Source organism: Colletotrichum costaricense, assembly GCF_030867565.1.
Source record: "Colletotrichum costaricense strain IMI 309622 chromosome Unknown Scaffold_1.1, whole genome shotgun sequence".
NCBI lineage: Eukaryota > Fungi > Ascomycota > Sordariomycetes > Glomerellales > Glomerellaceae > Colletotrichum > Colletotrichum costaricense.
Window position 1 is genome coordinate 4,109,070 of NW_026848230.1, and position 13,941 is coordinate 4,123,010.

Sequence of the window (13,941 nt, forward strand, 5' to 3'; positions counted from 1 at the left end):
TTTCTCCTTCGGTGGGCAGTTGACAGCCAAGTATGGGTCATTGTCAGAACCAGCATCTCTAATTTCTGGCGAGAAGCGATACCTGCGCCTGGAACGGGTCCATCTTTCAAGTCCCGGTTAATACGCAGGAGAACGGGCAGTGGATGGGCCAGGGTGACGACGATTGCTTCCCGTAATAAACGCGCCAACTGCTCAGCCTCAAAGCAATTGGAGGTAACAGGGCAATACTGTGACGCAGCAAATTGGCTTTGGTTGATCCCGGGCCGCTGGCTGGGAAGTGGCCCAGAGGAATCGTCCTGTATCTGTAGGTGACCGCCTCGAGGTCGGGATTGGCCTGGTTGCGAGGAAGGAATGCTGACTGGAGCTCATCCGAGTGAACCAGTAACCGCCGTGGTAGCTCTTGAGATCTGCCTGTGGTCAGTGTGTAGCGTTGCCAGCACACAGTTGACGGCCGGATCAATGTCAACGAGCAGCAGCAGTGGCTGGGCTGTGCAACAAGACATCCATGCCTTTTCTTCCTTTGGTGCTTCTCTCTTCCCAATTGCCCACCACATATTATCCATGTTCTTCCATCAAATTTCGGCGAAAGCGGTAGACGAAAAGGGAGAAGAAGCCTGGCGGGGGAAGAAACGAAAGTTGTGCTATGCAGACACGGGAAGCCGGTAGTCAGTACACGTGAGCGCTAATACGCAGTGCGCAGACGGGCGTGACGCATCCGGAAGCAGAATAGACGGCGGATAATGGGTGCTGAGTGTTCCGTATTAGTTGACGCATGAGAAGAATGGCAAGCAGACTCTGGAGTGCTTGAAGACGAGGTGAATTGGGTTGGGTCGGATCCGGGTCGATTGGACGACTGGATGTGGTCGCAAACCTTGAAGGAGAGTGTATTTTGCTTCATTAGGTTGTTGATGCAGCATTGCAGACAGAAAAAGAAGAGACAACCGTTCGCTGGGAAGGGCGAGTACAAGGATGACCATGGCATTCGTTGTCGTTCTTTACCAGATATTGCCGATCAGGTAAGCATCTTCATTCGGCGTGATTAGACAGGAAGGAGCTGTGGCTGGCGGGAGGCAGAAATGGCGAGGTACGTATTCCGTACAGGTACCTAGGAACCCGCTAGCTGGAAGCTGCTGACATGATCAACATGAACCATGTTCCTCTCCAGCATATTGACACGGACGGGTACTTCTGGTCCGCGCCCAGGGCTTAGGTATCATCGTGACGAAGGAACTAGAATTACCAGACGGGAATTACCAGACCTGGGCTCACTGGTTTGACAGTAGGGCGTTGCATTACAAGCCCAAGGCCCTATGGCCACGGCCCGTTCTGTGCCCGTTTGGCCTGGTCTCGTTGTGTTCGTGCTTGTTGGTCATGAACCCCAACCATCATCAAATGGCCAATTGATTAAGCTATGCGTACCTACCTAGGTAGACGTAAAATGGGGGGCAATGTGTCGTGACGAGTGAGGTCAGATAGGTATGTAGACACTGCAATTCTCATCTCCTCACTGGCTGGCTGTGTTTGGACGACGACTATGGAAGCATGGGGTGAAGAGGTCCCGGACGACTGCTTGCTTTCCTTTTTCTCTTTCTCATGCACGTCTCGCAGTTGCAGACACATCAACTAGGAGTCTTACGACGAAGTTACGAGGTAAGGTACGGTGTACTGCGGCGGTTGTCAAGTTGTCCACATGGCCTTGTATACGTACGGATACTTTGTACGGATACCTGATAGCGGTCGGGTATTATATCAAAAACGGGGTGGGAAAAAGAGGGCGAGGCCTGGCACTCAGTGGGCACATTGCAGGGTAGGTTGCATGGGAAATGGAAATCTCTAGAGCCGATGCTAATGCATAGGAGAAAACATGGACAGAGTGTCAATGTCCATGGCGGGTTCCATGCTTCAAGTCTTCTCGAATCTCCTGTCGCCGTGGTAGCGAGAGTGAGGGAGGCAGGACAGGACTGAGCCATTGGCCAGGCTGGCGGGTGATTACCAATTGCACGCACCCATCAACCTCCATCGTCCGCCGAGCAGCCGACTAGCGTCAAGGTCGCGACTTGTATTTGTAGCCTGTAGGGTATCCATAGGTAGGTGGTTCATGATTGCTCATCGACTGTACAGAGTACATGGCCATGCTTACAGAGACAGAAGCGCGGCTTTGATCTGTCGTACAAGGCAGACTAAGCGGGAATCGTCCTCTTCGCCATGCTTGCTTAAGCACGAAAAGATGGTAATTGTCGCCTTACGCTTCCCTTGAGCAGTTTCTGCTACCAACGTTAGCCCAGTCGTCTGCAGGAGCACTGGAGCAGAGACGGACGTGGAGTCTTGCTAGTCCCCGGGCCATCCGGGCGGGCGGCCACTTGACGCGCCCATCCCTTGGTACTCTGCCATGTACCTGCGGCGCCACAACTCTGTGGGAGGGTGGTGTGCATCGGTGACGCGAGTGACCACTTCACGGGCAGAGAGGTACTTGAGGGACCCGACGGGGCCGTCTGGGTTTTACGGAGGAGTCGCGATCATGGTGGTGCATTCTTGCTTGTCGCTTGTTGGTTGTGGTGGTGGTGGTGCCGCCATTCTGAGGTGCATCTACAACACTCCATCTGCGGGAAGGGAAAGAAAAAGAGGTGTGAGTGAGGTGGGGGGGAAATGGAAGCTGGGAACTGGCCCGGCCGACACGGCACCCGCACCACGGGCTCGCGCTTTCGGTTGCTTGGTTGCTGCTTGCTTGGTTGGATGGATTGCTCCTCTCTCCAATTCCTCTCTCTCCTCCGTCTTGCTCTCCTTCCTTTCCGCCCTTTCCCACTGTTCTCGAGCGTCCAACTCCGTCTGTCTCCCTTCCTTTCTCCGCCTTTCCGCTTCTACCTTTTTCGTGCATCCCTCTCTGTGCCTTTCTCCCTCCGACTTATCTCCAGTGGTGCAGCGTGCCCTGAGAAATTTATTAGAAACGTGGAACTCGACCCTTTGCACATATCTGAGCCATCAAGCCTTTTAGGGGGACGGGAGTCAGAAGAAAAAGCACGATACAAGGGCAATTACAGACAGTACCTGTTCTGGTCTGGTCAAGGTCCGTACCTAGTTAGGCTGTTTCTGCTACAGTCCCCCACTCTAACGGTAGGGCGAGATACTTCCACCGCCGTGCTCCCTCCAAGTACCTCCGATACGTACACTTGCTTACCCCTGCGCCATTGCACAGAGTGAGAGTGGGAGTGAGATCCATAAGGTGAGGTGAGGTACTTTATCCAAGCGTGGATAACTTCCATGTCTTGTCTCTCCTCTCCCCCCTCTCAGTCTTCTCCGAGTCCTCCCCCCGTGCCTCACAAACCCGTCCTGGCCGTCTAAATGGCCGAAGCACTGGCCAATTCATCTACTGCTATGCCGCCTGCATTCTGCACAAACTGACTGCGCGCACCGCTGCTCCCAGACACACTGAAGGGGGTGACTCGAGGTACCTTACCTTCGCCTACCCACCCACCCCCGTCTGCCCCGGTACCCAGCTGCACTCTGCACTCTGCACTCCCCCCCCTTCACAGCGGGTTTATGGACAACGCTGTCATCAAACACCGCGACAGCGCCTCCCGGCCCCTTCAGCCAAAATAATTCTTGCCCCCTTCCGACCACTCCCTTTCAATTCTGCTACTCCCTCGCACGAACCACACATCTCGCCCAAGTTCCAACCAACACCACCACAACACAACCTCGGACGGACATCGACGACAACGACGACGACGTTACGCTGAACACTCACGGTCGCTCGTTTTCCCTCTCACACTTCATTCGACAACAACCTGCTTTATTTCGACTTTCGCAATCGATTACCCCGTCCTGGAATACCACGCAACACATCGTCTCCCTTCCCCGTCTGGGACCAACGTTGCGGCCGGACGTGGCCATACTGGAGGACCACTCGGGTTGATCGGGCTGCTCGCCCGTACACCAAGAGACCACGATGGCGCCCACGAACGAAGAAGGGCCCAACGCGGCCCTTGATCCTGCTAACGATCCCGCCAACGATCCCGAGGGTCCCGCGCTGACAACTTTGAGGACGAGATGGGCTACCCGCAAGATGACGATAAAGAGCAGCAACAAGAAGAGGCTTTCCATCATGCACCGCGCCGGCCACAAGAAACATAACAGCGAGAAGAGTCGTAACTCCGGCGGCACTGAATCTTTACAAACCGAAGCCAACACGGCCACTGATCCCGAGGAAGGAAATGGCGGCAGGAAAATGTTCTTCAACCTCCCTTTGCCCGCGGAGCTTCTAGACGAGGAAGGTCACCCAAGTCAGCATTTTCCGAGAAACAAGATCCGCACAGCAAAGTATACGCCCATAAGTTTCGTTCCCAAGAATTTGTGGTTTCAATTCCAGAATATCGCAAACATCTTTTTCCTTTTCCTCGTCATCCTGGTGGTAAGTCGGACTCGAGGTCTTCCCCAATGCATTTTTGAACTAGTTCCAACCCTTTGTAGTTCTTCCCCATTTTCGGCGGTACGAATCCAGGTCTCAACTCGGTACCTTTGATTTTCATCGTCACTGTCACGGCAATCAAGGATGCCATCGAAGATTACCGTCGCACCATTCTGGATATCGAGCTCAACAACGCCCCCGTTCATCGCCTGCGCGGCTGGAACAACGTCAACGTCGAGGATGATAACATTTCTCTGTGGAGGCGCATTAAGAAGGCCAACAGTCGCTTCTTTGGCCTTGTCTGGCACACAATCGAAAGCATTTGGTCCAAGAAGGCTAGGAAGGAATTGGCAGTGCGCAAGAACCCAGAAGCGTACGCCGATGCGCCGCGACCCTCGGTTGAGACCCACATCCCCCGAGACTCTTTCAACCAACCCCGATCCAATCGAGACTCGTTTGTATCCGCCCGAGAGGATATCCAGATGACACCGGTTCCCTCTCCACTTCCCCGTCAGACTCTCGAGGTCCCGCAAGAAGATGACCACAAGCGCGTCAGAGAGTTGATGCAACGAAAGGGAGACGTGGTGAACCGCAGTGTACCGGTCAAAGGTGACGCCCGATTTCACAAGGATCACTGGAAAGACTTGAGAGTTGGCGACTTTGTGCGAATTTACAACGACGACGAACTGCCAGCTGACATTATCGTACTGTCCACGTCTGACCCAGATGGCGCCTGCTACGTCGAAACCAAAAACTTGGACGGCGAGACGAACTTGAAGGTCCGACAAGCACTGAGGTGTGGTAGGTCACTGAAGCATGCCAGGGACTGCGAACGAGCCCAGTTCTGGATCGAGAGTGAACCGCCGCAGCCCAATCTCTACAAGTATAACGGTGCCATTCGTTGGCACCAAACCTTCGAAGACTCATCCGAGCCCGACTTGATGACTGAGCCCATTACGATCGACAACTTGCTTCTCCGTGGTTGCAATCTGAGAAACACGGAATGGGCCCTTGGAGTCGTCGCCTTCACGGGACATGACACCAAAATCATGATCAACTCTGGTATCACGCCCAGTAAGCGTCCCAGAATCGCCAGGGAAATGAACTTCAATGTCATTTACAACTTCGGCATTCTCTTTATTCTCTGCGTCTTGACCGGCATCGTCAACGGTGTCGCATGGGCGAAAACGGACGCATCTTTACACTTCTTTGACTTTGGATCCATCGGAGGAACGGCACCCATGTCCGGCTTCATCACATTCTGGGCCGCTCTAATTGTGTTCCAGAACTTGATTCCCATTGCTCTCTACATCACTCTTGAAATTGTCCGCCTATTGCAGGCAATTTTCATCTACAGCGACGTTGAGATGTACTACGAACCCCTGGACCAACCCTGTATCCCAAAGTCGTGGAATATTTCCGACGACCTTGGCCAGATCGAGTATATCTTCTCCGACAAGACCGGTACATTGACACAAAACGTCATGGAGTTCAAGAAAGCAACTATCAACGGACAGCCGTATGGCGAAGCATACACGGAAGCTCAAGCTGGCATGCAGAAACGCCTCGGTGTCGACGTGGAGAAGGAGGCAGCCGAAGCCAGAGCCGAAATTGCGGATGCCAAAATACGTGCGATCGACGGTCTCAGGAATATTCACGACAACCCTTACTTGCATGACTCCGACCTGACTTTCATTGCGCCTGACTATGTCTCTGACTTGGCGGGTGACTCTGGTGATGAACAGCAAGTGGCGAATGAGCACTTCATGCTCTGCCTCGCCCTGTGCCATACTGTCATCGCCGAGAAGATACCCGGATCACCGCCAAAGATGCTGTTCAAGGCACAATCACCTGACGAGGCGGCTCTTGTCGCAACAGCCCGCGACATGGGTTTCACGGTGCTTGGCAGCTCTCAGGAGGGCATCAACCTGAATGTCATGGGCGAGGATCGATTCTACCCGATATTGAACACAATCGAGTTCAACTCGAGCAGGAAGCGTATGAGCGCAATTGTACGGATGCCTGACAACCGCATTCTGCTCATCTGCAAGGGAGCGGACAGTATCATCTATTCGCGTCTGAAGCGGGGCGAGCAGCAAGAGCTTCGCAAACTTACGGCCGAGCACTTGGAAATGTTTGCCCGCGAAGGTTTGAGAACGCTCTGTATTGCGCAGCGAGAACTCACCGAGGACCAATACGCCACCTGGCGCAAGGAGTACGACGCGGCTGCAGCGGCTCTTGAACATCGAGAAGAGAAGATGGAGGAGGTCGCAGATCACCTTGAGCGCGAATTGACACTACTTGGAGGCACCGCTATTGAAGACAGACTGCAAGATGGCGTTCCCGATACCATCGCTCTGCTGGGCGACGCTGGCATAAAGCTTTGGGTTCTCACTGGCGACAAGGTCGAGACTGCTATCAACATTGGTTTCTCCTGCAACCTTCTGAACAACGACATGGAGCTTATCCACCTGAAAGTTGACGAAGACGAAACTGGCGAGACACCCGACGAACATTTCCTCAATATCTTGGAGCAGGAGCTCGACAAGTACTTACAGGACTTCGGTCTGAAGGGCGACAACGACGACTTGGCCAAGGCCAGGAAGAACCACGAACCACCTGGCCCAACCCACGGCCTGGTTATTGACGGTTTCTCTCTGAAGTGGGTTCTTCACGATGCATTGAAGCAGAAGTTCCTGCTTCTCTGCAAGCAGTGCAAGTCGGTTCTTTGCTGCCGAGTCAGTCCTGCTCAGAAGGCCGCCGTAGTCAACATGGTTAAGAACGGTCTGGATGTCATGACTCTCGCCATTGGAGACGGCGCCAACGATGTTGCCATGATTCAAGAGGCAGATGTCGGCGTTGGTATCGCTGGTGAGGAGGGTCGACAGGCGGTCATGTCTTCAGACTACGCAATCGCCCAGTTCCGCTTCCTATCGCGGCTAGTGCTCGTACACGGTCGGTGGTCGTACCGTCGTCTCGCCGAGACGGTGGCCAACTTCTTCTACAAAAACGTGGTATGGGTGTTTGGTATCTTCTGGTACCAAATCTACTGCGACTTCGACGTTACGTATATCTACGAGTACACGTACATCTTGTTGTTCAACCTCCTTTTCACTTCGGTTCCGGTCGTCGTTATGGGTGTTCTTGACCAGGATGTTTCGGACAAGGTCTCTCTGGCTGTACCGCAGCTTTATCGCCGTGGTATCGAACGGTTGGAATGGACACAGACCAAATTCTGGTACGTATGGTCACAGCAGTGGCCCTGATGCGATGCTAACTAGGTTCCAGGCTTTACATGCTTGACGGCGTCTACCAATCGGTCATGGTCTTCTACATTCCGTACTTGGCAGTGAGCAGCACGAGCTTCGTGACGAAGAACGGTCTGAATATCGAAGACCGAACGCGACTTGGCGCTTACATTGCACACCCCGCTGTCTTCGTCATCAACGCGTATATCCTCATCAACACGTACCGATGGGACTGGATCATGATCTTGATTGTAGTCCTCAGCGACCTTATGATTTTCATCGTTACCGGCATCTACACAGCCACCGAAGGGTCGGTGTTTTTCTATCAAGCCGCCCCGCAGGTATACGCCCAAGCATCTTTTTGGGCGGTCTTCTTCATTGTACCGGTCATCAGTCTCTTTCCCCGGTTCGCGATCAAGGCGATTCAGAAGGTCTACTTCCCATACGACGTCGACATCATCCGCGAGCAAGAGCGGCAAGGAAAATTTTCTCGTCTCACGCAAGGCGACGACGCGACGGTTATTGGGGAGCAGACGGCGAGTAAGACCCCGTCGAACTCGTCGGTCAGCTCGCGCAAGGGTAAGCATATACACTATGCCAGTGTGGATGAGGACAGAAGGCCAATCTATCCACCTTCAGTTGCAACACACACGACGCACAACCCGCGCAGCCAAAACGGCAGCGATGGCACCAACTACACGGGCCACCGGCAATCGATGGACATGATGCAAACGCAGTCCCTCGACATGACCCCTCCGATGCGATCCTCCTTCGAACGACCCCGTCCCTCCTACGATCGAGCCCGACCATCCTACGATCGAATGCGAGCTTCGATGGACCGCACACGGGCCAGTTTCGAGGCCAGTAACGACTTTACCTCGGCCGCTCGCCTCTCTCGGATAGAGTCTAGCCAGTCTTACAGCGACCGTTTCCATCCCAGACGACTACGGGGTCTGTCATTGACGAAGAGCGCCAACATGTAGCGGCTGCTCCAGACCCTCGACCGAATCGAATCGAATTCTCCTTGTACTATATCCGGCCTGGCCCTCCCGACGGGGCCGTATTGTTTCTTTTTGCTGTTTTGTTGATATCCCCCGATGCATCACGATCTGCATGAGCGATCTACGACATTCCACCTCTCGCACGCCAGCGACTCGATGCTTTGTCACCCACATACACACACACACACACACACACTCAGACACACGCTCCGTCACTACTTTTTTCTGTTTGGTTCCAAATTCATTATGTTATGTTGGTAGTTTTATCGTATAGGGATTCCTACTGCGACGGCGTTTTAGGAGGACAAAGGAACGGAAGTCTCGGAAGGCATTTTTGTGCAAGCTTTGGTGTGCATCCTAGAATTGAGAGGGGGGCGCCAGGAACCAGTCCATGCTGAGGGTGCTGGATGTTCTTCGTCAGACCCTAGGGCGTTGTGAGTCTGGGCGGACCAAACAATGTGATGGCGCACAGCTCTCGCGCTGTTGACGCTTTTTGTACGTACGCGCGAGCATGAGAAGGGAAAAGATGCAAAAAAAACAAAACATAATAGGGGGAAAGCTTGAAGATGAGCCACAGAGACAGAAGCCAAGTGGTATTTGAATTGTTAACAAGACCCATTTCAACTTTGAGTTCCTTGGGTGTTAACCTTGTGATTCCCCTTAATCAATTGACAGGGTGAAGACGAGAAGATTGCGGTGATGATATTTTTAGATAGTAAAGTTATCAGGCAACACGCCTTGCTCGGGGCCTAACATTGTTCTCCATGAGTCCAGTAGGAACTTGACTGGGACACTGGGAAAGTTCAGGTACCGAATGTGTTGCGCTCTACGGAGGTGCGTCTTAATAGTCCTTATAGTGGCTGCCAAGCCCTCGACCCACACTTACCACTAATTTTAACTAACTAGAGGCCACGGATTATTCCTACTTACTTTACTTACTTTCTACCCCTATTACTACTTATAGTAACTACTTTAACCTATATATTACTATTATAATTATTATAAGGTTTATAAAAATATTAAAACTATTAAAATTACTAAATTACTATTTTTAAAGCTTTTTTTTTTTTCCCTTAGTATAGATCTTAAAATACTAATAAAAAAAAACTAAATCTAAGCGTTAGGGTAGTTATTCTAGCTTTACGAAGTTATATAGTTAAATAAATTACTAAATAAATATCTTAAGTTTTAAGAATTCTAATCCGTACCGTTTTTAACGTTCTTATTTATATAAAAAAGAACGGATTTAACTTAGCTACTCTTATTTTTTTAATTTAACCTATTTATTATAAAAATACTTCTTAAAATAGCTACCTAACTAAGTAAACTAAAGAGGTTAATAATACTATTATTTATAAAGTTTATTATAATTAGTATAATTATAAAAAAAACTATATTAATATTATTAAAAACCTTTTAAAAAACGAAAGTATTAATATATTAGTAATAACTATTTAGTAAATCTTTTATTATTATAGTTTTTATAAAACTAAACTAATTTATAAACTAAGCTTAATAAAAAAAATATAATAAGAGCGACTTAAATAGTACCTTAATTATTAATACTAGACCCTTAATAATTAAAAATAAGCTATATAGTTAAATAAGACCGTAGTTATTTTTAATTACTATTATAATAGTTATAAGCTTTAGTACTATTTAAACGAGGCTTATATTAAATAGTATATATAAAAGAGGTAAAAAGGTTATTTTAAATTTATATTTTAGGGCTCTTTTATATACGAAAAAAAAAGGGCTATATTATTATTAAATTCCTAAGACTATTATTAAAAAAAAGGTTATTAAAATAGAGATTACTTAGTTTAATACTAAGCTCGAGCCCGTTTAATATTAATAATAAGAGCTTAAAAATAATATAAAGCGAATAAGCTTATAGAACTTATTAAGTTATAAGTTTTAATTTAATTAAAATACGAAATTAAGTAAGTTAGTATAAAATAATAAGGGCGGAATTAATTAGTATAAATATTATAAAAAAATTCTATTACTTAAATTATTCTTTTAAGTTAAAAAATTACTTAGTAATCTAATTATATAAGAGGATAAGGTACTAGTTTACGATTATTACTTTACTTATTATACTTATAGCTTATTTAAAATATAAAAGCTTTTCTAACTAAGTAATTTACTTAACTTTAATCCTATTAAGACTTATTAATTATAAATAAAAAAATAGATTATTAAAAAGAGGGTACTTAAGTCCTAAATAAAAATAATACGTCGCTAGTAAGAGTATTAATACGTATTATTACTAAAAGAAATTTAGAAATAAATAAAAAAAATACTTTATTATATTAAGTAAATAATTATACTAGAGAGCGATAATAAATATAAAAAGGGTAAACGGGCTAGATTATACTATTAAATAGCCACTAATTAACCTTAATTAACGCTTTTTTATTATAAAATCGACGATAATTAACGATAATTATAATAGCCGAATTCTGCCGCTTATATACACCCTAGCCAGCCCCTTGTCGACTCCCCTGTCTGTGGCAGGGGTTGGGCTTGGCAGCTACTGCAAGGACTATTGAGACGTACCTCCGTACCTGCTGTGCCTGTCACCCCTGCAGCTAGCCCCTGCCCAATGCCAGATGCAAGTCCCACCACAGCGAGGGCCCTGGCAAGGAACCAGACCGGGGCAAGCTCCCCCGAGCTCTGCTGATTTTTGACCAAGAACATCCGATGCGCCGCGACCTCATGGATGGATCCGCTTGGAGGGGGCTCGGTGTTTGAACATAGCATCTTCATGGTCTCAGTGCCCACGACGGCAATTGCAGAATCTCTCCATAACAAGCACTCTGGAGATACACAATTTGACCCGGGTAAAATTCATCATGGACGCACAGCTCTTGGATGAGGTCGCCGACAAGTTCAACGCGTATCTCGACGCCGTTCCGTAAGCTACTGCCACCCGAAAGTGGCATCACAGCTGTGCTCAAGACCTAAAGACTAACTTGACATACTCGCAATAGGGCCGGAATCCCTCAGTATGTTCTGGCTGCGGCTGCTATTGTGATCAGTATTTTTATCTTGCGGCTGGCACAGAGCTGTAACGAGGACAAGGCCGTCCCATACACCGTCCCGCCGCCGAAGATTCCCGACGAGCACTCCATTGTCGAAGAGACGAGTGTGAAGGTATGGCATACTACTTTGGCTAGATCTCCACCCCTTTCTCAAGCCTGAATCAATGGCTGACTGGGCTGTACAATTCAGATCTCCGGCACAACCGCAGTCCAATGCTACGCCCCGGCAACGGGGCAGTTTCTCGGCTTCATCAACCCCTCCACCCCGGCCTCCATTGACCGCGCCGTCGACGCTGCCCATGCGGCGCAGGCGAAATGGAAGAATACTAGCTTTCGCGAGCGCCGTCAGGTGCTTCGAACGATGCTACAACACGTCCTCGATAACCAGGAAGCCATCTGCCGCGCCGCCTGTCTCGACTCGGGCAAGACGATGGTAGACGCACAGCTTGGCGAGATTCTCGTGACCGTCGAAAAGCTCACATGGACACTGAACCATGGCGAGAAGGCCCTCCGCCCCAGCCCGCGACCTACGAATCTCCTCATGGCATACAAACGAAACGAAGTGCGGTACGAACCACTCGGTGTTGTCGGTGCCCTGGTCAGTTGGAATTACCCGTTCCACAACCTTATCGGACCCATCATTTCGAGTATCTTCGCCGGTAATGGTGTGCTAGTCAAGGTCTCTGAACAGACGGCCTGGAGTTCCCAATACTTTACGAGTATCGCGAGAGGGGCTCTCATCGCCCACGGCTACGATCCCGCCCTGATTCAGACGGTTGTGTGTTGGCCGCAGACGGCGAACCACATCACCTCTCACCCCAAGATCTCCCACTTGACTTTCATTGGCTCGCGCCCTGTGTGCCTGAAGGTCGCTGCCTCAGCTGCCAAGTCTCTCACACCTCTGATCGCGGAATTGGGTGGCAAGGATCCCTCCATCGTCCTCGACTCCGCCGCCAGGGATTTGAAGCGCATCGTTGAAATCCTCATGCGAGGTACGTTCCAAGCTTCTGGACAAAATTGCATTGGAATTGAGCGCATCATTGCTACGCCGAAGCTTTACGACCAGCTCGTGGTAACTCTAGCGCCAAAGGTCCAAGGTCTTCGCCTGGGACCGACTGCAGACGTGGGCGCCATGATCTCAGATGCCGCGTTTGACCGCCTCGAATCCCTCATTGAGAAGGCAGTCAAGCAAGGAGCCCGCTTGCTGGCAGGTGGCAAACGATACATCCACCCAGAGCACCCCAAGGGCCACTACTTCGTCCCGACTCTCCTTGTCGATGTTACCCCTGAAATGGAAATCGCCAACGAAGAGTGCTTCGGCCCCGTCATGACCGTCATGCGCGCTCCTGGCCCCGACGCAGACTCAGTTCTGTCAGTAGCCAACGCGCCAGAATTCGGACTCGGCGCTTCCATCTTCGGCGGCGACAACGACCCCGTTCTCCGCGCCGTCGTCGATGGCCTCAACACCGGCATGGTAGCCGTCAACGACTTTGGCGCAACCTACGCCGTCCAGCTCCCCTTTGGTGGCGTCGGCGGCTCAGGCTACGGCCGGTTCGCCGGCGAGGAAGGACTCAGGGGTCTCTGTAATATCAAGAGCATCTGCGTCGACCGCTTTGGCTGGTTGGGCGTTCGCACCGCCATCCCCCCGCCCGTAAAATATCCCGTTCCGGATCAGGAGCGGAGCTGGCGGTTTACTAGAGGTGTTGTTGGCGTGGGTTATGCGCAGAGTCTGGCAGGCAAATTCAGGGGCATTCTCGACATAATGAAGAATGCCTAGTTCACCGTTAATAGCCCTTACGAATATAGAAATGAAAATGGAGGAGCTTAACTGCTCTGGCTTGCTAGATCTTGCATCATAGTAATAATGGGAGAGGGAAAAGTGAGAGGTTAGAGGCACATATATCAACTTAATCAAAAGTATCATGAAGTTTTCATTCATGCCCAGCTTCATTCCTATCTATTTTTATCACTCTGTAAGCCTAAATATCTGCTATACATGTGTCGCAGAATCAGGGAACCATATAAACAAGGCCGGCTGTCTTGCTTTCTTTCTCCTGATGGATGTTGTCAGCCAAGGACTTGATTCTGGAGCATCGGACACTTCAAAGTTGGACTCCCAAGCGCATTAACAGTCTGGAGGCGCGAGATGTGGTATCAAGAGATAAAATGATTCATTAGCTGCGATCCTATTCCATTCTGGCAAACTCCATCAAAGCATTCCGAATAGACCGCCCCAACTT

At 49.8% G+C, this 13,941-nt stretch overlaps 2 protein-coding genes across 2 annotated transcripts; both read left to right on the plus strand.

Annotated features, from left to right (window-relative positions):
- Window positions 1-3,946: 3,946 nt before the first annotated feature.
- On the plus strand, window positions 3,947-8,636 carry CCOS01_01399 (phospholipid-translocating P-type ATPase; the record flags this gene model as incomplete). Its single annotated transcript, XM_060449595.1, has 3 exons — window positions 3,947-4,408; window positions 4,468-7,643; window positions 7,694-8,636. The coding sequence occupies 3 exons, from the start codon at window positions 3,947-3,949 to the stop codon at window positions 8,634-8,636; spliced, it is 4,581 nt and encodes a 1,526-aa protein (XP_060321033.1).
- A 2,876-nt stretch (window positions 8,637-11,512) lies between these two features.
- On the plus strand, window positions 11,513-13,478 carry CCOS01_01400 (aldehyde dehydrogenase; the record flags this gene model as incomplete). The annotated part of the gene is made up of 3 exons (XM_060449596.1): window positions 11,513-11,574; window positions 11,651-11,813; window positions 11,892-13,478. 3 exons carry the CDS (start codon window positions 11,513-11,515, stop codon window positions 13,476-13,478), a joined length of 1,812 nt encoding a protein of 603 aa, XP_060321034.1.
- Between the last annotated feature and the right edge of the window lie 463 nt (window positions 13,479-13,941).